Raw genomic sequence first — 23,582 nt, 5'->3', positions numbered from 1 at the left:
GATTTTGTAATCTGGTATGTATTCTTTGATTTCCAGAGAGGGAGAGAATTTATCATACTGAATAGGCATAATTTAACCACTATTAAGGCACTCATTTAAAAGTGCTAGTCTTTAGAAAAAAAGCTTTTTATTTTGGAATATCTATCTATCTATTCTTAAAAACTTAAGTCACCTTTCCCTTATTCGCTGTTTCATAACTGTACGCGGCATCTTACTACATATCGCGCATTGCTTTATGAACGGACTAAAACTATACCAATGATTTCTCCTCCTAATTGATGGCAAAGTTTCTTGCACAAAGTACCAATTAAGGATTTTTAAAACGAATTTATAAATAAAAATTTGATTTTTTCGTCTTGATTTATCATTTTATAAAATAACTATATAAAGTTTTTTTTCTTGAAAAAAGACAGAATATTTGATCTAGAGAAAAATTGTCTGACATTCACACGCTCATAACAAGACTGTACAATAAAACAAGGAAATAATAGAGAGGTAATTTTTCCTCCGGTTGTCTCCGATGAAAATTAGCCTATTAGGTAATTTCAGAATTGTATGTTTGTGTGCTAATATAAATTCCTTCCTTTCAGATAAATGATTTTCATTAAATTGATGTGAAAGTTTCTTATTTTCGTTGAAAATGGGAAAGAAAAGGAACAGTTTGGAAGTTCTTCAAGAACAAAACCATGATTCTGAAACTTCAAATACTGCCAGTCAGCTAAAATCTCGGGCAGCTAAAACTGTTGTTCAAGAATTTATAAACGAGTCAAATCAGAATAATGAAAATGGCAAGAAGAAAAAGAAGAAGAAAGGTTTTTATTTTATTATTATTATCAATATTTTTTTGACTATTTGTATTTTTTAATTTAACAAGATCAATTTAGGTGATTAATTTTTGTTGTAATAGCACCATTAAGTCTTCATTTGCTGGACAACTTCATTCAGCAGCAAGAGATTTGTAAATAAGACACAGTATATAATTCGTCAAGCTTAATAAGGAATTTCTAGCAGAAATAGTTAATATTAATCGATTATATATATTCATGACACAATACTCTTGCGTATGATTTATGAAATATTTGGACTATAAAATTATCCACCCAAAACTTTATTCTATATAAATTCAAATAGCGCATAATATAGACTCAAAAAATGTAATAGTTCAACAAAGATATGAAAACAATTATCAATAATAATGATTCGTTAATCATTTATTTCAATTTGGTTATAATTCAAAGTCCTAACTATATATAACAAATTTATTTTGAATTGACACATCATCTTTAAGATTATCTAAATTTGATTATGAACTTATCTGGGTGAATATTTTTAATGTTTATACTTTTTAGAGAAACACGAAGAATCCCCAGTCGCAGTATTAGAAACAACACCGAAGAAATCAAACAAAAAGAACAAAATAGTAAACGAGGAAAATGTTCCTCCAGCGATTCAAGATACAAACAACATTTTAGCATCAGGGGAATCAGAAACAAATTTGAAAAAGTCCAAGAAAAAGAAGAAAGATAAGGAAAACCAGAATAGTTTTCAACATGAAGTAGATATTGAAAAAAATAAGGTTGAAGACAAATTAGAAAATGTTGAAATTACAGATATCCTACAGGATACCGATTCAAATATTAGGAAATCAAAAGAGAAGAAAAAAGACAAAGATGAAGCGTCTATTTCAAATACAATTCGAGTGTCAGATTTAAAATTAGAGCCTGAACTTGAAAAATCTAGTGAAAAGAAGAAAAAATTAAAGCTTGAAGATCAATCTGTATGTGAGGAAATCCAAGATTTACCGCAAACTTTGAATGAAAACACCCAGAAGTCTAAGAAAAAGAAACAGGATAAAGTATTAACAACTGATGAAATATCAGATTTACTCCTAGAGCCTGAAATCGAGAAATCTAGCAAAAAGAAGAAAAAATTGAAAATTGAAGACCAACCATCAAGTTTAGAAATTGATAATTTACCCCAAGTATCGGATGAAAATACTAATAAACCTAAAAAGAAGAAAAAAATCAAAGAAGAAGCTTCACCTGATATTGATGAATCAAGTAAGAAGAATCAGAAAGTAAAACTTGAAGATGAATCAAATAAGGAAAAAATTGTTGACATTCCTCAAATTTCAGAAGAAAAAATTAAAAAATCGAAAAAGAAGTGTCTAGATGAAATTAAAATAAAGCCCACAACTTCCAATGAAAATAATCAAGACATTTCCCCTAAAAAGTCCAAGAAGAAGAAAAAAGTGAAAGTGGAGGATTTATCTGCAAATGAAGAAATCCTTGATATCACACCTGAAAAAAATCACCAAAAACTTGAGAAGAAAGATTCAGAAAATGAAGCATTTTCCTCTGACGAGGATATTCAAGCAACAAAAGGAAAAAGAAAAATACAAGATTCAGAAGATTCATCGTCTGATGAAGAAATTGTCAGATCTGTGAAGAAAAAACGGAAAGCTCAGGTAGGTGTTATATTATATTTTCAATCATTAATGTCATATTAATTTATATTCTCTAATATAAAATAGTAGGTTTTTTGTCTGATGCTTAAGATCTCGAAAACGGATGATCTGAATGGTTTATATCCTGAGGGAAGCTTTATAAATGTATTTGTGTGGTTTTAGACAATTTTCTTGACCTTATTCGCCCGTCCCTATAAGCTAGGGGCGAAGAAACTAGTTTCTCTCTAAATTAATAACTTAATTTAATGTAGTTGGATGTAATAAGGCAGGGCTGAAGAGTAGAGTTTAGCCTAGGTTTATAACACTTCATTAATTTGTAAGCATCTTTTATATTTTACTTTCATAAGGATTGAATAGTGTTAAAAAAATTTTTGTACAGGTTTTCAGTTCAGATGAAGATGAAAATCCACCAGCTAAGAAACGGAAAAGAATAATATCCGAACGGGATTCAGGCAAAATTTGGATTCAACATTATTATTGATCAATTGGACTAAAGCAAGGGCAATTGTGTCTTAAATTGTTTATTCATTACTAGCGGCTACGCCCCTAGAGGCCTCTTGTGGCGCTTTAGATGTTTTTATTTGTTAAAGTCTCTACGTTACTGCTTTATGTTACGATAATTCTCTTTATGTTACGTTGAAGTCTCCCATATATTTTTAAAAATTTCGATTTTTTTGTCATTTCTCTTGGGAGGGTGGTTGTACCCTCCCCCAAAATAGTTAAAAACCTTCCCGGGACAAATGAGAATCTACCCTGTTAAGGAGAACTCGATCGGTTCAGCGGTTAGCGAGATCCTTCGGTACAGACACACAAACAAACAGACAAACATCCTGTTACTTTAGTATAAGGATTGACTAAGCATTACGTGAGTAAATAAAAAAGATGAGACTATTCTTCAAGTGGACGTTGTTGTATAGAATTACATTATCAATAAAATAGGCACACTGTTTAAAATATTTCGAAGCCTCAATTGAATTCAAATTGTGTGATTAGATAGTGAAGCAGAAGAAAATTCAAACTCAGAATCCGAATCTAGTCAAAAGGTAGGAATTAGTTTTTTTCTTTAAATACAGGAGCACATCTATGATCAGTAGGTATTTTTTTAGGATTTTTTATACGATTCCTTGCCTTTTACCCTTTTTTAAATGCAGCCATCTCGTAAACAATGCGCAAATACCACTTAGTATCCGAATTTCGTTATGAAACTTGACATAAGCAATCCTTGGTAGGTTTATTTTCCCAAAATGAAACAAAAAAGTTGTAAAGTAACGGTTAACGGCTGGCGACTCAGCCGTTAAGCCATTTTTAATTTTATTTTAATTCTATCTTTGTCGATCGAGCAGAGATCAAATCAAATTATCAGTTATAAACCTTATTTCTGTAGTAAATGATAAAGAGCAAAACTTTCTGTCATAAAAAATACAAATTGTTTCTTTAATGTTTAGAAACATGTGTTGAAGAGGGTGTGTAGAGTTGTATCTAGTGAAGATGAGGGTGAGAACGTAAATACACCAAAGGAAAAGCATAAGAAGAGGTTGCAAGAGCTGGCAAATAAAGTTAACCAGGTAGGTAGAAAGTATTCTATTTTTTGTTTGCTCTTGGGAGGGAGGGTGGGTTTCTAATCCAAATGTGTTGGTATCTATAATATTCATTTGTTGTATTTTTTTTTGGTAGGGGGCGGGGGGGGTGTTAAATTTTCTAGATTTTAGCTATGAAAAGTAAAACCCCATCATGCAGATGGTTAGGTATTGTGTATTTTTAAATATTAGAACAAAATGCAATTTTTAATGGAACTAAGAGTATAGTATCTAGTTATATCTTTCTACTATCAAACAGACATCCCCTAATCCTAAAAAAACAGACAGAGTATTACGCTCATTATTTTTCTTACTTGTTCTAAATCATCCAAGTTTTGTATTTTTAACATTTCATTCTTTGTTTTAGAAAAAAGGACGGAAAGCACTTGATTTTTTTGACGACGAGGTCTCTGATGAACACGAGTCAGATGTTGATGAAGATGATCTTCCTATGTTTGAAAATGAAGATGCTCCTCCTGAAATGGACTATGGTAAAGGCTATGTTATCATTAGTAGAATTTGTACAGGGTTGTGTATTCTGCATGGTTTACCCTGCCGAAGGGGGGGGGGGGGGCGGTAGAAAATATAAATATATGAGTAGGAAAAAATGAAAAAATAAAGAGTTCCATTTTTTGTCCCTCTTTGGTGAAAAAACTCTAAAAATATGTGGGAGGAGTAGATAAAATGAAGAGTACTAAAAATATTTTTCCATTTCTTCTCCTTCCTTAGGGTAAAAAACGAATAATTATACACCCCTAGTTTAGCAATAAGGAATTAAGACGATTATGCCAAAAGATATCATATAAATAGGTATTCTACAATTCTACATAAATTGAAGATACAAACATTTATCAAAGCTAAGTAAGATTTACTGCGTAATGTAAAACTGTATTGAGACAATAGTTTGCAATGCATACTTCTCAGAGTTTGAATTCTTAATTATCTTTTAGAAGTACTAACAAGGGTTAACTAAAACAACAACTTACAACAACAAAAATGATCTAATTTTGATAAATAATAAGATAAAAATAATAAAATGCTTTTTTCTAGATAAGCCAATCGCTGAGGCTTCATCAGATTCAGAGGAAGATGATTTTATTGGTAAGTTTTATTTTACTTACATTATCTTTTGACATCTCACCTTAACAACGTATCATAATCTATTTCAAGGCATTGTATGTAGCGGTAGATTTTCAACTCTCGATCATTACAGATAACCCAACCCTTTGATTGGGTCTCATAAACATTATAAAAAAAGTCAAGAGCCTAGCACAATAGCTTACTATAAATAACACAAAGTGCTGATTTCTCATGTGGGTCTGTAATATGTTGGTAATGCTAATTTAACTGCTTAGAAACTTGTAAAGTTATTTTTTCTTTGCTACAATAATTCTCATTGTTTTAGTTGACGATGACGAAGAAAATGATTCAGAAAATTCTCAAGGTTTCAAAGATCTTCAAATCTATTAACATTTAACATAATTTTTGTATCATTGACTGAAATGAGAGTAAACGTTTTGGGGAAAAATGAATAAAATAATGAGAACTTAAAACATTTCCCCTCCCCCCCTCCTTGGGGGAAAAATTAGGAGGGGGGGGGGATGAAATATTTTGCGCTTGGAGGGGGGGGGGGTAATAAATAATATACAGCCCTTAATTTTGATTAGTACAGGGAATCTCCATCAAAAGTTTCAGCTGTCCATCTTAAATAGCAGCCCCTTAGCGTTATGGACGAAACAACGGACAGACAAATAGTAAATTATAAAGTTGCTTCACTACCAAAAATCTTTGAAATAGAACAAGACGATTCTGATGAGAATACTGATGATGTTTCCAGCCAAGCTGAATACATGAATCCATACATGGGTCCTAGAGAAAGATTTGTAAGGCCTAATGTGAACAGATCAATGAAAGATATTGTTCAATCATTGTCTAAAACAACTAAGGAGGACAAACAAAATAAGGTATTATTTGTGTGAGTTTGTAGCCATAATTTCTTAGAGTTTCGACTAAGATAGTCATGAAGTAGGACGATGCTTTTTTGTATACTCTTTATCGATCTACTCTTTATTACCTTACCCTCGCCGAGTATGGCAGGTGTCCCAAATTAAGTCACCGTAATGAATGACTCTCTCTGCAGAGGATCTTTGGGTAATGGTTGCACTGATATTATGAACGTGACTATTATGTATCCAAACTACCTACTCGAATATTTTCCTTCTTACACAATCAAGGGAAAGTTGCTTGAATGTATTGCGTCTGGTATCATTTAAATATCTTTATACATACAACTTTATAAATACAACTTCTTATTATATACTTAAAGCGGAATGTATGAACGCGTCACGTCACAACAAGTTTTCTAGAATTTCTCCTGAAGTATCTGCGTCATAATCAAAGATGCTAAAATTTACTTCTTAAAAAAATATCATAGAATAAGATTTAACCAGTTAGTATCTCATTACTTCCATTAAATGTAGTTAATCTAAGGGATAGTTGTCAGATGGGCATTACTTTAATTAACACCTTAGAAGTATAAACGAACCCTGTTAATTTAACGGATCTGATAATTGATTTAGGCATGTTGATATCTTCATATTAATATCAAACTTTGTATTATATTTTCTGAAACATTTTTGAAAGTATAGCAACTCTATAATTACTACTAAACAGTTCGTATGTAGTCAATTTTAATATGATATTACAAGTTATCAACCAGGTTAATATATGAATATTCATATTTAGAAAAGATACAAGGCTGAGATGGGCAAATACCAGTTCAGTGTGAGGTCAGAAAGGAACAAAGCTCAGTATGTGGATGAGAAAACAAGATACAAACGCAATCTTGTTGTCGCAAGGTATAGGATGCAAGAAATAGTTGGATTTTACTTTTCTACAACATCCAAATATCTTTAAACATCATAAGTGCTGTATAAAACAAAAAGTTTTGTCTCAATAATGATTATTCTGGACAGTAGGTAAATATATCATCAAAATTTTTTTTGTTTCAAATTAAATGTAGAAATAACATTTTTTTCTATAAAAATAGAATATTACGAAGGTGGGGTCGGTGGTTAAGGTTTGAGTGAAAGCACCTAAATATAAACTGTATAATGAAACTTTTTTCTTTAGATTTGATGCCGGGTTAAAAGCTGAAAGAAACTTGGATAAAGATGATGATGAATTTTTTGATGTACAGGTAAGCAACAAATTACAATAAATCAACTTGTTATAGCCAGTGTTTCGGATCCGCATTGATTTTTTGCGGATCAGGATCCTCCAAATTTGGTTAGTGCGGATCCGGATCCTTGACAATAAAAATAAAATCACCAAATTTTTTTAAAAATATTTATTCTTTAATTTGAATTCGAAATTACTTTTAATTTTTAAGTCTGACCCTAAACCTTAAAGATTGGCTCTCATCAAGAGAATGTCTGAGATTTTATATAAATTTAGGTGGATTTTTCCATTTTTTCCGCATTTTTTTGAGTCCAAGGATCCGGATCCTTGGACTTAAAAATATGCGGATCCGGATCCGAAACCCTGGTTATAGCTGCGCAACAATAGAATTTTTATATTCTGTGTAATTATATTTTTTATTCTTAAAATCACACATCTATGACGTACTAACTTTTCCAAGTTTAGTTTGGAATTATTTAGCGAGGGATAAGACAACGGATATTTAATCGTTTTTGAATTTTCATCCTATTGTAAAAGGTAGTAATGTTTTTTGTCTGAAGGAGTAACACCAAACTGATTGTTTTCTCCTTTTCAGGGAGGCTTTACATAGGTCCTTAGATGGTATGAGTCTATTTTACTTTTAGATTTGAGCCCTGGGATGGTTTTAGTCTATTTTCCTGCATTGCCACGAGTGTGTAATATTCTGAAATGAAAATTATGAATATAAAGAAAAGATTTAACCGTCATAACCTATCCTATCAATCCTATATAATTGAGGAGAATGTCTCTAATCTAAATTTTCTGTGCAGGAACTTGGTCTGTACGGCACCCAGGTGCAGATTTTCCCACACACAAAGGTAACTTTTTTTTTAAAGTAGCGAAGCAACTCTATAATTCACTTTGTCAGTGCGTCCCTAACGCTATTAGGAAAATGTGGTTTTCTCGGCTGCTATTCAAGATAGATGACTAGATTTTTATGTGAAGATTCCATATACCATGTAGGTATACTATTTGCAGAGCATTAATAACACATAAAAAAAGGCTTTGTGATGTCTTAAAATATTATTGATTTATGCTAATTGCTCACTGTATATCTGCTCTTATATTCCCTTTTGCTTAACTACTTATGGATGTTGTTTTTAACCTTCAACCAGGGGTGTATATTCTGCACAAGATTTATTTTTTTTCCCCTGCTACAAAATTTTTTTTTTTTTCCCCCCTAGATTTTTCTTAAAAAGTAGGGGGGGAAATAGAAAAATATTTAAAGAACTCTATATTTTATTTATTTTATCCCTCCTACCACACATTTTTTTAGTTTTTTTAACCAAGGAGGGGGGCGAAATGGAAAAAATGTTTTTAGTTTTCTTAATTTTTACATTTTTTTCCCTCCAACCACTTATTTTTTATTCCCCCCCCCCCCCTGAGCCGGGGATCCCATGCAGAATATACACCCCTGCCTTCAACATATTACTTAGACTTTGGTCGCTAAACATATTTCCATCTTTGTACATTGCAGTGATGCTTTTATATTGCATATAAAAGTAGTTTTAAGTTTTCTGTAGCTAAAGTATTAGTTAAAGCATGTCTCAAAATTTAAGTTTCAAAGCATTTCGTGCAACTACCCTTTTTGTCATAAAGTTTGAAAAGCTCCCTCAATATTTGAGTGCATTTTAGTAACCTTTCTTTTTCTAGGTACTTGAAAACTTATTCAAGTTGAAATGTTCAGCGAATTTATAAGTTTCAGAAATGTTTTCAGGGGATTAAATTGTGCAAAAAATGGGAATATTCTTACTATTTTGTATGCGATAATCATGAGCATAATTTTTATTGAAATTGCTTCTATTAAAATCTTTTTGGATCATGGATTTGTATTTTATGCCACTGAATAACCTTCAGTGTATTTTGCCTCTAACTTTTCTGCCTGAAAATTACAACTTCTCTTTTATGCTAGGTGGGCGTGGCTGTGAAAAAAAATCATATTGTACTTCAATAACCTTTATAAAATAAATTACACTAAATTAATGAAAAACTATCCGGCCCAGGAAGGGAGGGGACATTGGGCTGTTTATTACAATAGTCCCCAAAGTTTTATAATAACGTTTTCTTATTCGTTAGCTAAGCAACTTTTTGACTTTTATAAAATTTCGATTGTTTGGTTTAAGTTGAGTGTCCGAATGTTTCAACCATTAATTTTAATCTAAAGAGGGGGTAATTTTGTGTTTCATTATTCGGCATGTAACTCAATTTATCGGCCATTTATATCCCTAATATCTGGCACTAAAATGATTGTTTTTGATTGTTGGAAAAGTTGAATGCAAAATAGTTTTTTTTGCTCATCAATTAAAATACTTTTTGGTTGTTGATTTCTTTGTTTTTATTGATATTACTATCAGTAATCTAGAGGGATAAGACAATGGCTGATAAATTGATGTAAATCTCCAATGATAAAACTCCAAATTACCCCCTTTGTAGTCTACAATTTGTAGTTGAAACTTTTGGACACTTATCTCTATGAACCAATAAATCACAAATCATTAAAGTCTCCCAAGGTTGTTAAGCTAACGAATAAGAAAGCGTTAGGGAATATTGTTATTGTTGTCCGATCCTTCCCTGTGTTTTTAAGCTTATTATGTTTGTAGAAACGAGCCGCTCAGAAGAAGGGTAAATGTGATCTAAGTGGTTGCGGTGAAACTTTTGTACAGAAAGAAACAAAGATTGTGGGAGCAAAGTTTCTAGATGATTTCAACTGCAAGTTTATGAAGAAACAAAATAGGTAAATTATGTTCATTTCACTCAATTACATATTTGAATATTCTAAGAAAATAATTTCATAAAAGATGTCAAGAAGATATATTAAAGGATTCGCTCTTTGCCTCAAAGGGTTTTGTTAAACCACAGAAATTGTATTTTGCTATCACTTTCTTAAGGATGTTATAAATCATATGCTATCAAAATTTCCTATATCGCGAACAACCAAATTTTTACTATAGAGAACTGGGTCATTTAAATGTATTTGGTTAATGTTTGGGTTAGTGCATTAGAATCCTGCAGGGTTTATATCTTAAACAAGATGATGTTTGGAAAAAGTCGGGGAAAATAGATGAATGGGTTGATGGGCGTAGAAATTGGCGTTCTATTATATGCCTTTACTAGCGGCTACGCCCCTAGAGGCCTCTAGGGGGGAGTTGAATTTGACAACCCAATTTCTTATTTTAGATTTTAAAAGAAAAAGTAAAAAAAAAAATATTTTGGGGGGGTGGAAATTTTTTTTTTTGGGGGGGGGAGGTGCCCCCCATCATTTTTAATTTTAGTTAAAAAAATTTAAATTTTTTTTTTTTTTGGGAGGGTATTTTTCATTTTTTTTAGGGGGGGTGGGGGTGTCCCACCCCCTAAGAAAATAGTTTTAAACCTTCCCGGGACCTATGAGAAGCTACCCTGCAAAGGAGAGCCCGATCGGTTCAGCGGTTAGCGAGATCCTTCGGTACAGACAAACAAACAGACAAACATCCTGTTACTTTAGTATAAGGATTTCTAATTATCGTTGCTTTGGACTCAATCGTGCCTGTTTTGTTTAGGTTTGACAAACCTGGCTACTACTGGATCTGTAGAAAGCATATGCTGGAGGATGCCGACAGCGGGGATTCGGATTCAGACTAAAAAGTTCACCATACCAACTTCGTCAAGAATTAAGAACCAAGGAATAGGATTATTGCATCCTAAAGATAAAATGTGTTTGTAACTACTTTTTCTGTCAGAAAAAAAACTTTGTATTGTGATCTTACTTTGAAAATACCAACAAATACAGCATACATAATCTAATATAGAATAACATGAAGGAAGACAGTTGATTTATAAGTCAATGTTTTTTTCCCTGGCAGAAATTTGAAGTAAAAAAGATTTCATGACATGATTATTTCTAGAATTAAATACTTCATTTTTAAATGAATATTGTCAAAATTCAACCGTGATACTAATGTTAAAAATTAACTAATCTCTAAAACTTTATTAATAGTTTTTTTTTTATTATATTCATAACCGGTTATGTTACTTAGTAAAGGCTGTGACTGAAAACGCTTTTTATTATTAGAGATTTCTATATGTGAACAAAATAAAAAATGCATGCTTTATAATTGTATATTTGAAGATTTTTTTTGTTATTTTTTTCAGACACTTGGGCTATTGTTGTTACTTGCCTGACTGTGTAGCTGTGCACAATGTCGAGCATCAACAAGATAGTGTTGAAGGGAACCAGCAGGATGTCCCTGCATGAGAGGTTCACAAAGCTCAAGTTCGACAAGTCGACAGTGGCTCAATCCTCCTCACAGGAACGGTTACCTTTCTTGGGATGTCATTTTTGAATAAGCATTTTTGGCTTAGATAACCGCATTTTACGACCAAAATCTGTTTTTGTTCCCTGGAAGTGCCTATTGCGCACTAAATCTCTTTCCTAAATTTTTAATAAATTGAAAATAAGGGGGGGGGGACCTAATCAAATATATTTAACAAAAAACTACCACCTTATTTTCATTTTATTTCTACGCGAAACAAGGCATTTTGAGGTAATTAGCAAAGTCTGTTGATACATAAGAAACTTTCTTAGTTTTATGTTAAGATTAAAAAATATTTTACTTGTTTATTTTACATTAACATACCCCTATTTTTAACCACTCCCATTAGGTTTGTTTACTTTTTATTTCGTTATTTGGTCTAAATCATGCTTGTTATTGAACATTTAAAGTAACCTGCTACTATAGGCCCCGCCGGCAGCATCTAGCCTTGTTTACAAACACACGCCGATTCCTGTCAAGACAGAGGATGGCGGCTACATTAGATCTGACTACAGGTACGTCACAGTTGCATCATGCTGATATGTCAGACACATGACAATACTTTTATGAGTTGTAGAGTCGTAGTGAGGAAAACAGATATTGGTTTAAAAATATAACCCTTACTTAAGGGTTAATTCTGTTTATTAGATATTGGAAATGTAATTTAATTTATCGTTCATTTTCTATCCATTAAGAATAAGATCTATAGAAATCAAAGGGTAATATTATCGGTAATAATAACCCATTATGTGTTTAATTGCCTAAAACTTAATTTACCTAAGTAACTAATTCAAAGTATGAGGTCATGTAATTGATTTGTTAATTGCTGCTAAAACGTCACCTAATTAATATTTATCAAAGATTTTGAATGGGTTTTTTATTTATGCAATTTTAAATAACTGTTTGTACAAGTGCAAGTACATTATAAGCGCAGCTATTCAATAGTTTGGCTGTGTATGTCCGTTCTCGATTGTTATTTAATGGTCTTGGTTGCCTTCTGTTAATGACGTCTATCCAGTTTTTCCTTCATATTGTGATCTTTCAAAAAAAAAAAGGGGGACCCGCTAATTAGTGGATAAAATGGTCTTTGTTTAATTTAGAATAATGGTATGGAAGGCGTTGGCAAAAAATGATTTCCAGTATCGCTTCAAAACCGATCAATAACCGCTGTATTAGTAGCGGTTCTCAGCCATACTGAAAAATCATGTTTAGCATCCTATTAAAGACAATTTTGCACAAATATTAAAATAAAAATCATGAAATTAATACCAGTTTGTTAACTGAACCTTTGGCCCCTCGGGGCAAACAAAATGGTTTTAATTTTAAAATTTTTCAGTTTAATATCTGCGGTAATCTGTCTGTAATATGATGCGATAAATTACTATAATTAATCGGCAAGTGATTTGGATCAAAAATTAATTTTGTTTATTTTCAGTCCTCCTCGGGGCAGACAGACATACTCTCCCACCCCAATCAGATCCTCAAGGCCCAGGACTAGAACTCCAGACCAGCCAAGATACTCGGCCAGACGCATGTAAGAGACTTCTGATATATCTTGATTTAGTTGTACATATTACAAGTATTCGTTCTTCAGTCTATACTTCTCAATCTATAATTTTTTATCCACAACAAAAACGGGTATCTTTGTTTATCGTAATTTGGAGCTATACCAATTTATCGTTCCTGTATCGCGCTTATTTTTAACTTCATTAATAAATATTAGATAAGTTACGTTAAGTTCAATAAGTGTAGCTAGGGACTTGGGGGAATATTAGGTATAGGTAGGTAATTGAGTAATAATTTTCTATTTTTTCACTTCATAAAATCTGTTTGCTTAACATTAGAATTGTATTTGCTTCGCTTTTATGTATACTTTCATCTAGCCTTTTAAGTAAATAAAACGAAATGATTACAAGGAAAGCAAATTAATTGGCAAAATCTTTATTAGCTGTGTACTTTTTCTTTCTGTACAGGGAGAAAAGGATATGTAATAGTAAATTATTTATGTCCCCAAAGAAATACAAAAATATTTTCCTGTTCGTTGACTCGGACTATATGTACTTTAATTTTATCCTGGTTAGTTGGTCTAAACTAGAAGTGTTCACACTGAAGGGTTAATTTTGTTTATCGTCATAGAAGATGTACATCTATTTATCGTCCTTTTTCATATCCCTTAAGATTCCTGGTGAAAATATAAGTTTGATTTACTAATCTCTGGCTTAGCAAACTTTTATTCTGATATTGACAATATTCCTTGCCAAAAGAATGTGTTAATTAGTTTTAGTAGCGAATATATTCTACAATTATTCTGTGTATGCTTGTCGGTCTAAATGTATTTGCCTCTTCTTAATTTATAACTGTACTGTTTCCAGAATTATTATTGAATGCTTATATTACGTTGAAGGAAAGCACTTTTTTTGAAGATTAGAATTTTGAGTAGAAAAATTGCACATTTTTTTGTACAATCTAATCATGCAACCTTATCAAGATTTGACAAAAATTAGTATTGAAACTATTGATTTTTAACAAGAGCAACATCTAATAGTTCTTTTTATGAAAAATATCATTGTCGCAAAGTAGTCTTATTAGCTAAATGTTCTTTTATGTAAATACATAATAGTCTTTTTTCTTATTTTGTGACACGTTAAGAGTATCACACAAACTTATATATTTTTAAGGAAGCTAAATATTTAAAAAATTAAGATATTACACAATTTAAGTGAATCAGTTCAATTTGTTTCAACCTAAGATCCTTTAAAAGTTTTTGCCTTTGTGTGTAAGTAATGTTGATTCTGTTTTTTTGTCAACAGGAGAAGTTTGAGTCCAATGGAGAGAATACGAAGAAACATATCACCTCAAGGAAGGAGGTCAAGATATGGTAAGGATTTCCTAATTTCTTGTTTATTTTGTGTTGAAAAGGATTTCATTAACCGATGAACTTATGAGTATCTCCTTTACATTAAAGCTTCTAATAGGTCCAAGGAAAGGTTTTTTTTGGGATGATTACCTCATCCTCCCAATAGAAATTGCCCTTAGAAAAAAATGTTAGTCCCCTAAATATTTTTTTCTATTTGAAACAAAAAAAGTGGAGACTTGACTACCCATCCCCATGTCACTCATGTGCCCTCTATAGCAGAGGCCTAATGTGGCGTAGACGCTGTGTTAGTAACTTGAAAAGTGGTTGCTGATGCTAGGAGGTGCATGGTCTATGAATATGTATACAAAATATTTTCAAGCTTATTGTTATTTTAGATGACAGAAATCCAAACCTGTTTTCAACAAATCGTGTTAAAAAGAAATCCGTGTACCTGAGACTGGGAGTACGTCCCAGGAGTAGCCTGGCTGACAGGATGTCTGATGGTATACCTGTCTGGACTCAACATAGACAGGTAACATACTTGTAGCAACCTGCTGACAGGATGTCTGATGGTATACCTTTTTGGACTCAACATAGACAGGTAACATACTTGTAGCAGCCTGGCTGACAGGGTGTCTGATGGTATACCTGTCTGGACTCAACATAGACAGGTAACATACTTGTAGCAACCTGGCTGACAGGATGTCTGATGGTATACCTGTCTGGACTCAACATAGACAGGTAACATACTTGAAGCAACCTGGCTGACAGGATGTCTGATGGTATACCTGTCTGGACTCAACATAGACAGGTAACATACTTGTAGCAGCCTGAAAGATATCTGAAATGTAGTTGGCTTGTTATTACTATGCTATTTATGTATGTAGTTTTCTTGCTCACCTTTCTATATATTTTAGACTAGTTGGGGAGGAGGAGGAATGTCCCGGTCTCAGAGCAGCCATTCTCTGAACAGATGGAACAGCCAGGGATCTCTAGAGAACTCCTATGATGTTCCAAGATATCAACTAAACAGCAACAGGTACATTTACTCCTTTGTAGATCAGCTCCTTTATAAATGATGTATACCTATCAATTTTAAGTGAGATTTTATTTAGTGTCTCTTTTAACAATATTATAAACTAACAACAATTTAGATTTTTTTAAAATGGCTATATTGTATACTGATCATTAATACGGCTAAAGATATATTTATCCATCAACATGTTTTTTTTACGATTTTATAAAAAATTATTCTACTATCGAATTATATTTAGGCGTTACAGAGGTAATCGAGGGCAAGGAGGCGGTGGTCGGCGTAACTTCGCCTACAATCGTCAAGGTCGTTGGCGGTACGGCCAGGGCTGGTTTGGACGAAGACGTGGCGGTCAAGGCGGTAACCGAGGTGGCAACCGTTTCAATAACCGCCGAGGCGGCGGAAATCGTGGCGGTTGGACGTCGCGTTTCAGCAGGCCCGCTCCGCCCAAGCGGGAAGACTTGGACGCGGAGTTGGATGCCTACATGGCCAACACAAGGGGTGTCTTGGACAATCAGTTAGACTCGTACATGGCAAGTGCCACTAAGAGTTAATAAGGGAGGTATAGGATAAATTGTTATAAGAACAGCAATTCGGGTTGTTACCAATAACTAAATAATTAAAAAAAAATATTTTGTAAATTCTATGTATAAGAGATCATTATAAATAGTATAATTTAAGAGACAGGGACAAATAATCAATAAAAAAATCAGGTTATACAAAATAGTTATTGCCAAATAGTCCTTTTTTATTGATAAAAATTATCATTATTGGCTCCACGTCGATTTTATTTCCTTTTTAAATTTATTTCGTTGTAAACCTGTCCCTCTCTCTGAATGGGATAAGTCTTATAACAAGTTCTTGTCAATATATATTTTCAATACCTATGTTAAGAATATAATACTATTAAGATGCAAATAATCAATATAAATACCTACCTAAGTAGTTTCATAAATGCACTTTCATAATTTTATGATTGGCGGCCTAGAACTTGTTCTAAGCCGTTAGGAAAATTCATTTCTCGCAAAATTTAAATGAATTTGTCTAAAGGAAAAAAATAATCAAAGTCAACGTTTAATTTATGTTTTTGGCTCATGCTCAAATCCGAAAAGAATCAACAACTTGCGACTTTATTTATTTTTTCCTCGGACAAATATGTCTTTAAACCATGTAGAAAAATGTTATTCTGTTTATTTTCTTTAGTTTTGATAAGATTATTATGCTATGTTATCCAGTTATCATGAATTTTTTTTGTAAAGTTACCTTTTTGTTTATGTTGATTTTTACAGGGGTGTATATTCTGCACAAGATTTATTTTTTTTCCCCGGCTACAAATTTCTTTATTCCCCCCCCCCTAGTTTTTCTCACCAAGTAGGAGGGGAAATGGAAAAATATTCAAAGAACTCTATATTTTATTTATTTCAACCCTCCTACCACACATTCTTTTATTTTTTACCAAGGAGGGGGGGGGGGGGGGAATGGAAAAAATGTTTTAATTTTTCTCAATTTTTACATTTTTTTCCCTCCAACCACTATTTTTTTATTTTTTTTCCCCCTCCTGAGCCGGGGATCCCATGTAGAATATACACCCCTGGATTTAAGAAATTTTTTTCTATTATGGTTAGTTAGATTTACTTGAAGCAGATTGGTTTTTATTTTTGTAGATTATTGCCAAAGTAAAATAAAACTAGGATAATTGTTGTCATAAGTAGCTTTGCAATAACAAGCTTAAAGAGTTTTAGTTTGGCTAATTATCACATAATGAAAATTTAAAAAAAAATAATTCCAGTTTTGTCGGTCCCGAGTGGCTAAAAGATCGGGCCAACACAACTGGTATTTTATTATTTTATTTTATTCTTCATAGAAAATTGTCTATAATATGATAAAACAAAGCCTCGTATCACACAGTGCCTTCGAAGGTGCTTTGACTTTAGTGTCAGAACTTAAATTGGGACATAGTGCATTTCATTACCCTAGGTTAGGTAACTTCATTTCACTTTTCAATAAAATTTAAAATGCAGCGGTTTTTGAGAAAATTAGATTTAAGAATTTCAAGTTCAATTTTCACCCACTAGGAGTTACCGCATAAACATGACAAGAAAAGCAAAGATTATTTATTTAAAACTTTGAACAACTTTGCTTTTATAAAGTCAGTCATAAAACTTCTCTATATATGATTTATTTAAGGCTGAATTTCCGTGACCTTAGCAAAGCAATTGATAAAAATGGCCATTAATTAACTCACTTCAGGAGTGGTTTTATGAAGAACTTTATAAAAGCAAAGTTGTTCAAAATTTTAAATAAATAATCTTTGCTTTTCTTGTCATGATTATGCGGTAACTCCTAGTGGTTGAAAATTGAACTTGAAATTTTTAAATTTAATTTTCTGAAAAACCGCTGCATTTTAAATTTTATTGAAAAGTGAAATCAAGTTACCTAACCTAGGGTAATGAAATGCACTATGTCCCAATTTAGGTTCTGACACAAAAGTCAAAGCACCTTCATTTGCACTGTGTGATACGAGGCTTTGTTTTTCAGTATGGCTTAAGACCGGTTGTTATCCAGCAAATATTAATCGGATTCGTATCTATACTTTAAAAAAACGAGACCATTAAATTAATCTATTGTATTTAGTAACAAACTTCAAAAACGTATCATATCGCTCAGGAAAGAAAATCTCTATTAAAACTTTTTTTTTGTTTATAAACGCAGTGTCTGTGTAAGTCTATTTATAGCATGAACACCATCTGACGGACCCTAGAAATAGAATAGTTGCGCTATTAAAAAATACACCAATTAGTTGAAACCAATAAAATAATGAAAAAGTCTGATTATGAATCCTGTACAAAAATGTTAACATTGAAAATATACTTAAACAGTTAATTACAGAAATCATTAATTTTTAGCACTTATTCTTAGCCACATATTTCATCTATGTATTATATACAGTACATATAAAAAATATAAAAATCAAATTACATGAATAAAAAGTACCACATGTTCTAGTTTAAATAAGAAATGCTCATTTACTACAAGTATTACATGATTATTTGAAGTACTAATACTTTTCAATTATAAAATCATTGGTATTATAAGTTCATCCATACTAACTTGTAAAATGATCCTTAAATTAAAGTATTTTTATTCAAAATACTCTCTTGTTCCAATAAAAATTTTTGTAACTGTATTTATAAAAAAATACCTACCTAGGAAAGTATTGCTTTAAAAGAATCATATAGGTTTGGTATACCTACCAAGATAGGTTACAATACTATAATATTATTAGTATAATATATATTTATATAAGATAAGGACCTCTTGTTAAAAAATTACAGTGTGGCTCAGGTAAATTAATAAAAATGTCCCGCATTTCTAATTTGATATTTGTTAATTTTTCAGATGAAATATGTTTAATTTTGGCAAAGATGGAGGAAACAAACAGGCTGCAGGTTTAAATCTTTTATGCCTTTACCAGCGGCTTCGCCCCTAGAAGCCTCTTAGGGCCTATGAGGAGAGTTGGGGTACTTAAAGTCGACCCTGTATTTTCAATTTTAGTCTTTTAAGGAAAGAGTCGAAATTTCTTTTGCATATTTCTAGGGTCGAATTTTCTTTGGAGGTCAGGGGACCAGGTACCTTGACCCAAATAATTATAAATCTCTCTTCCCACAAGAAACTACACATTAGTGGGAAATGTAGTGCCTCGGCTGGCTGTCAAGAAAATGTAGGTTTCGAGTATTCCAATAATACGTCACACTTGAAACGATTTGAATGGTAAAAACTTCTACTTTGCCAGGCGCGTATCAATGATACCCTATAATAATAACGCCTTGGCCTACATTCCGCATTTCATAATCAGTAATGATTTGGCGTAGTTGATGGACCTAGTTTTATTTTATGGCTGCTAGTTTACAAGTTAAATTACCCTTCTATCTTTTATATCGTGGTGTACCTACCTCTTACCGTTGGGTGAATTAAGGAAAATACAACCCCTGTGGGAGCACTAAATTAGGTCATCAACATTCCATGTATCAAGTTTCTTTTGCAATTAGGTACCTACTTAGGAACTTTCAACAGCGATGCGGAGCCGTTTTATTTTGGTGCGGCTCCGACCTAAAATAAAAAAAAAACTCAACATATTTTGTTTGCCTAGTCTATTTTTGACTTTTAAGGTTTTAAAAGTTCTTTTTTTTTAGCTAAACCTGAGTCGTTTTTAACGAAATAAGTATAAATAAGTACTTTTTTTCACAGGTAAAAAAACGGTGAAGTCTGATTTTGGTGGTGGCTTGTTTGGTATGCCTGCGCCTGGTGCTGGAAACACGGGCTTTCAGATACAACAAAGGTATGATAGGGATCCTGGATGTATTAACTGTGGGTTTAAAAAATTATATATTTTTGAGTCTTTGTAAAATCTGCTGTTTTAAAAGGATTAGGTATTTCATTTATAATGACAGAAAAGTGAAAGGCAAAATGGTTTTATTTTGTAAAGAATATTCTAACTTTTCTTAGAAAGCATGGCTGGCTACCTACCTAATTTAAAATCAATTCCAAGTAATAACTAATATTATAATTTTCCTGTCTTTTGTTATATTCATTTTCTTTCAAATTAACATTATCTATTGTTATAACTTAAGATACATATATTGACTTTTTTTCCCAACGTCAACTTCCATAAATTAAAAAAGTATGAGATTAAAAATTAATTTTGTTTTGCTATTCAGTGTTGGCTTCCCATCAAGCAGCGCTGCACCTTCCTCTCCTGGTTCCAATCTGTTTCTACCTTCCTCTAATCCAGCATCAAGTAATGTTTTTGCAAACAGGAATGTATTTTGTTTTGCTTATTTAAAAATCTATTTAGCTAAATAAAAACACAAATATCTTAATCAAGCTATGTTAACTGATTTCCCAAAAATAGCATTAAATTTACCTAAGATTAGATAATACATGGCTTGCTAGAAGTAATTAGTTTTATCTAAAAAATCAAATACGAAATAGAAATTTACATGAAAGCTTAAGCTATATTAATGTTTATTTAACTCTATTGCATATTTAAATTTTTTACCCCTAGGTATAGAATTTTAAAAATATATAACAATTATGTCCTGCACTGCACATCTTTCTTGAGGAAAACAAAAATGTCTGCCCTATAAGAAGAAAACAAAAGTTTTAGACATTTATATCAAGATTAAATCCTGAAATTTTCAAATTATTTATTTAAAATTTTGAACAAGTTTGCTTCTTCATAAACCACAAAATTCAGCTTTAAATAAATCATATAAAGAGAGGTTTTATGAAAGACTTCATAAAAGCAAACTTGTTCAAAATTTTAAATGAATAATCTTTGCTTTTCTTGTCATGATTATGCTGTAACTCCTAGGGAATAAAAATTGAACTTGAAATTTTCAAATTTAATTTTCTCAAAAACTCTCGTTAGAATATTTTGAAAATTTCAGGATTTAATCTTGATATAAATGTCTAAAACTTTTGTTTTCTTCTTATAGGGCAGACATTTTTGTTTTCCTCAAGAAAGATGTGCAGTGCAGGATATAATTGTTCTATATTTTTAAAATTCTATTCCTAGGGGTAAAAAATTTAAATATGCAAGAGTTGTAAAAACATTAATATAGCTTAAGCTTTCATGTAAATAGCAGACATTTTTTGTTTTCCATCTACACTTCAAGAAAGATGTGCCTGATAAATTAATTTTTTTATCTAACAAAATACTAAATGTGCAGACAAACCAGTACTGCCTCCTCAACTGGAATATTCAAGAACACCTCTCCAACCTCCAACCCATTCTCCAGTTCCTCTCCAAGCACAACTACCTTGTCCACGGCTCCCAATCCGTTTGCCAATCCACAGACAAAATCCTCAGGATTTTCCGCACCTTCCAGTAATCTGTTTGGTGTGTCAGGAGGATCCTCAGCAGCAAATATATCTCCATCAAGGGACATTTATACTTTTATTATATTTACCTTAGTTAATATGTTATACCCGCGAGCGACCGTGGCTCGACCCGTAGCGCTTCCACTCACCGTCAGATAGGTTTAAACTCGGCTTAACACCGAGTCATAACTAAAGACGTTGTAAATGGTTTTTAATTCTTAAGTTGCTATATTGATAGTTTTCTAAAGTAAATGTGCATTTTCCAGTCTGTTCCAATCTGGTAGTTCAGCAAATACTGCCACAGCACCAAGTAATCCGTTCTCAGAAACTGGAACCACAACTACAACAACAGCAAAAGAAAACATATTTGGATCAAACCTGTTCTCATCAAAATCAACGCCAAAATTGGACACAGCCAAAGCTTCTAGTTTCGGGTCCTCCATATTTGGGGAGGCAAAATCTGATAAGCTGTTTCACACTCCTGAGGTGAAATTGTTTGGAGCCAAGGATTTGAACAGTGGTGCAGGATTATTTGGTAAGAAAACAGATCCTAATGTTCCATCTAAACAGTTGTTTGGAATTTCTTCGAGTAAAGAAGAACAAAAATCTGAGTCAGTTCCGGCTCCGCTATTTTCTTCTGGTTTTGGCGGGAAAACTACAACAGAACCAATATTTGGCGCAAAAACCACAACAGGGGCAATTTTTGGCGCCAAATCTGAAAACGCTGAAATTAGTTCATCTAAGCTGCTGTTTCGAGCTGGGAAAACAGAAACTCCTGCAGTTGGTAGCAGTTTGTTTGGGGAAAGCAAAGGCAGTTCTGCTTCCACCCTTTTTGGAGGAGTACCTGCCGGTAAAGAGGGTGCTTTGACCTTTCAAGTAAAACAGCCATCAGCCAGGTTAGAGTTCTAAATTTTTATGCTGTATTTATTCTTTTCAATCCAGTTTTGCATAGGTATCTTGTTCATTTTTTTTTTATATTATCTTAACTTTCAGTGCTTTATTTGGCAATCAGCCGGACATTGTAAAGCCAAGCTTATCTTCCCGCCTTTGTCCTCCGCAGCCTATTTCGCAATCAGCTGTTGAAAAGGAAGGGGATGATGAGGAGGAAGGGGAGTGGGATGGGGAAGAAGAGGAATTGGGAGAGGAGGAGGAGGAAGTTGACGGAGGAGAGGAAGAAGAGGATGGAGGCGAAGGAGATGATTACGGAGAGGAAGAGTCTAAGATTGAAACTAGTAATGAACCTCCTGCCCTAGAGGTTGAACCACCCAAGTATGAATTAATTATGTTAGTACACGATTGTTCTATTAAGCTTTGTTTTCCTCACTCTGTATGCAATCCACTTGGCAATTTTATTTTTAAAAAGTGTTTGGGATATATTTTTTCTTTCCATTTAAGTGCCCAAATAGTTTCCCAGGGGTGTATATTCTACATGGGATCCCTGGCTCAAGGGGGGGGGGGGGGGATGTAAAAATTAAGAAAACTGAAAACATTTTTTCCATTTCCCCCCCTCCTTGGTGAAAAAAAGCTAAAAAAAATGTGTGGTAGGAGGGATAAAATAAATGAAATAGATTTCTTTAAATATTTTTCCATTTTCCCCCCTACTTGGTGAGAAAAAACTAGGGGGGGAAAAAAATAAAAAAAATTGTAGCCGGGGAAAAAAAAAAAATCTTGTGCAGAATATACACCCCTGTAGTTTCCTCTATTATAGTGGGTTTTTAGTTTCCATTAAAAAAGAATTGAATCAAACTGTTAATTTAATTTTTATATGTATAGGTGTTTTGTTATTTTTATGCTACAACAATGTTATAGCTTTAATTTAATTTTTATTAGGAAAAGAATGATCCAAAGAACCTGTAGTAAAGAAGAAGTACAAACTATGAAATTTATCATTTGCGAAAAGGTTAGAATTATTGAAATCCATAATATTTCTATGTTTAAAAAAAAACTTTGGCCGAAATTCGTAAAAGGAGCAAGGAAATCTTCAGCAAAAAAATCAGATAATTTCCAGTCGTTTTATGCAGTTTTTAACAAAGTAGTAGGATGTATGCCAGTGTGTAGGTTAAACTTTTCGATAGAAATGATATCTCTAATTTTATCTACTAATAATATTTTAGGTGCCTAGTATATTAAACAATGTGATAACCCTGACAAAACACTTCAGCAAGTTTGGAAATGTCATCAAGGTCCAAAGCTATCCAGGTGAGGAATATCAGGATAAGTAATATGCCTAAATAGATCCTTTATCTTACATTTTTGT

The 23,582-nt window shown here is 32.6% G+C and overlaps 4 protein-coding genes across 5 annotated transcripts in view; 3 read left to right on the top strand and 1 right to left on the bottom strand.

Moving 5' to 3' along the window:
• The window catches only part of LOC145322650 (protein maelstrom homolog), a 209,714-nt gene that overhangs the window by 44,451 nt on the left and 141,681 nt on the right, over positions 1 to 23,582 (bottom strand). The gene's annotated exons all lie outside the window — the stretch shown is intronic.
• On the top strand, positions 481 to 11,392 carry LOC145322644 (uncharacterized). 2 transcript variants are annotated; one of them, XM_080164819.1, is made up of 14 exons: positions 481 to 812; positions 1,350 to 2,467; positions 2,847 to 2,919; positions 3,461 to 3,510; positions 3,913 to 4,032; positions 4,412 to 4,535; positions 5,095 to 5,145; positions 5,450 to 5,488; positions 5,848 to 6,008; positions 6,790 to 6,902; positions 7,177 to 7,243; positions 8,034 to 8,081; positions 9,864 to 9,997; positions 10,800 to 11,392. In XM_080164819.1, the coding sequence occupies exons 1-14, from the start codon at positions 641 to 643 to the stop codon at positions 10,879 to 10,881; spliced, it is 2,352 nt and encodes a 783-aa protein (XP_080020945.1). In that variant the 5' UTR covers positions 481 to 640; the 3' UTR covers positions 10,882 to 11,392. The 2 variants fall into 2 exon arrangements, with proteins under 2 accessions (XP_080020945.1, XP_080020944.1); XM_080164818.1 differs by having other exon boundaries at positions 5,842 to 6,008.
• LOC145322646 (uncharacterized) lies at positions 11,364 to 16,129 on the top strand. Its single transcript, XM_080164820.1, has 7 exons — positions 11,364 to 11,550; positions 11,980 to 12,067; positions 12,988 to 13,086; positions 14,363 to 14,430; positions 14,805 to 14,941; positions 15,327 to 15,448; positions 15,684 to 16,129. Exons 1-7 carry the CDS (start codon positions 11,439 to 11,441, stop codon positions 15,994 to 15,996), a joined length of 939 nt encoding a protein of 312 aa, XP_080020946.1. The 5' UTR covers positions 11,364 to 11,438; the 3' UTR covers positions 15,997 to 16,129.
• The window catches only part of LOC145323103 (germinal-center associated nuclear protein-like), a 28,711-nt gene continuing 23,563 nt past the window's right edge, over positions 18,435 to 23,582 (top strand). Inside the window, exons 1-8 of the mRNA XM_080165487.1 lie at positions 18,435 to 18,891; positions 19,691 to 19,781; positions 20,161 to 20,259; positions 21,175 to 21,426; positions 21,592 to 22,221; positions 22,319 to 22,594; positions 23,156 to 23,225; positions 23,440 to 23,524. Coding sequence (XP_080021613.1) covers positions 18,849 to 18,891; positions 19,691 to 19,781; positions 20,161 to 20,259; positions 21,175 to 21,426; positions 21,592 to 22,221; positions 22,319 to 22,594; positions 23,156 to 23,225; positions 23,440 to 23,524 — 1,546 coding nt within the window. The 5' untranslated portion in view covers positions 18,435 to 18,848. The remainder of the gene's footprint in view (positions 18,892 to 19,690; positions 19,782 to 20,160; positions 20,260 to 21,174; positions 21,427 to 21,591; positions 22,222 to 22,318; positions 22,595 to 23,155; positions 23,226 to 23,439; positions 23,525 to 23,582) is intronic.

Source organism: Acartia tonsa, chromosome 6 (genome assembly GCF_053477335.1).
Source record: "Acartia tonsa isolate MP-2025a chromosome 6, ASM5347733v1, whole genome shotgun sequence".
Lineage (NCBI taxonomy): Eukaryota > Metazoa > Arthropoda > Copepoda > Calanoida > Acartiidae > Acartia > Acartia tonsa.
The sequence above is the reverse complement of the archived record's forward strand: the minus strand, read 5'-3'. Positions and strand labels throughout refer to the sequence as shown.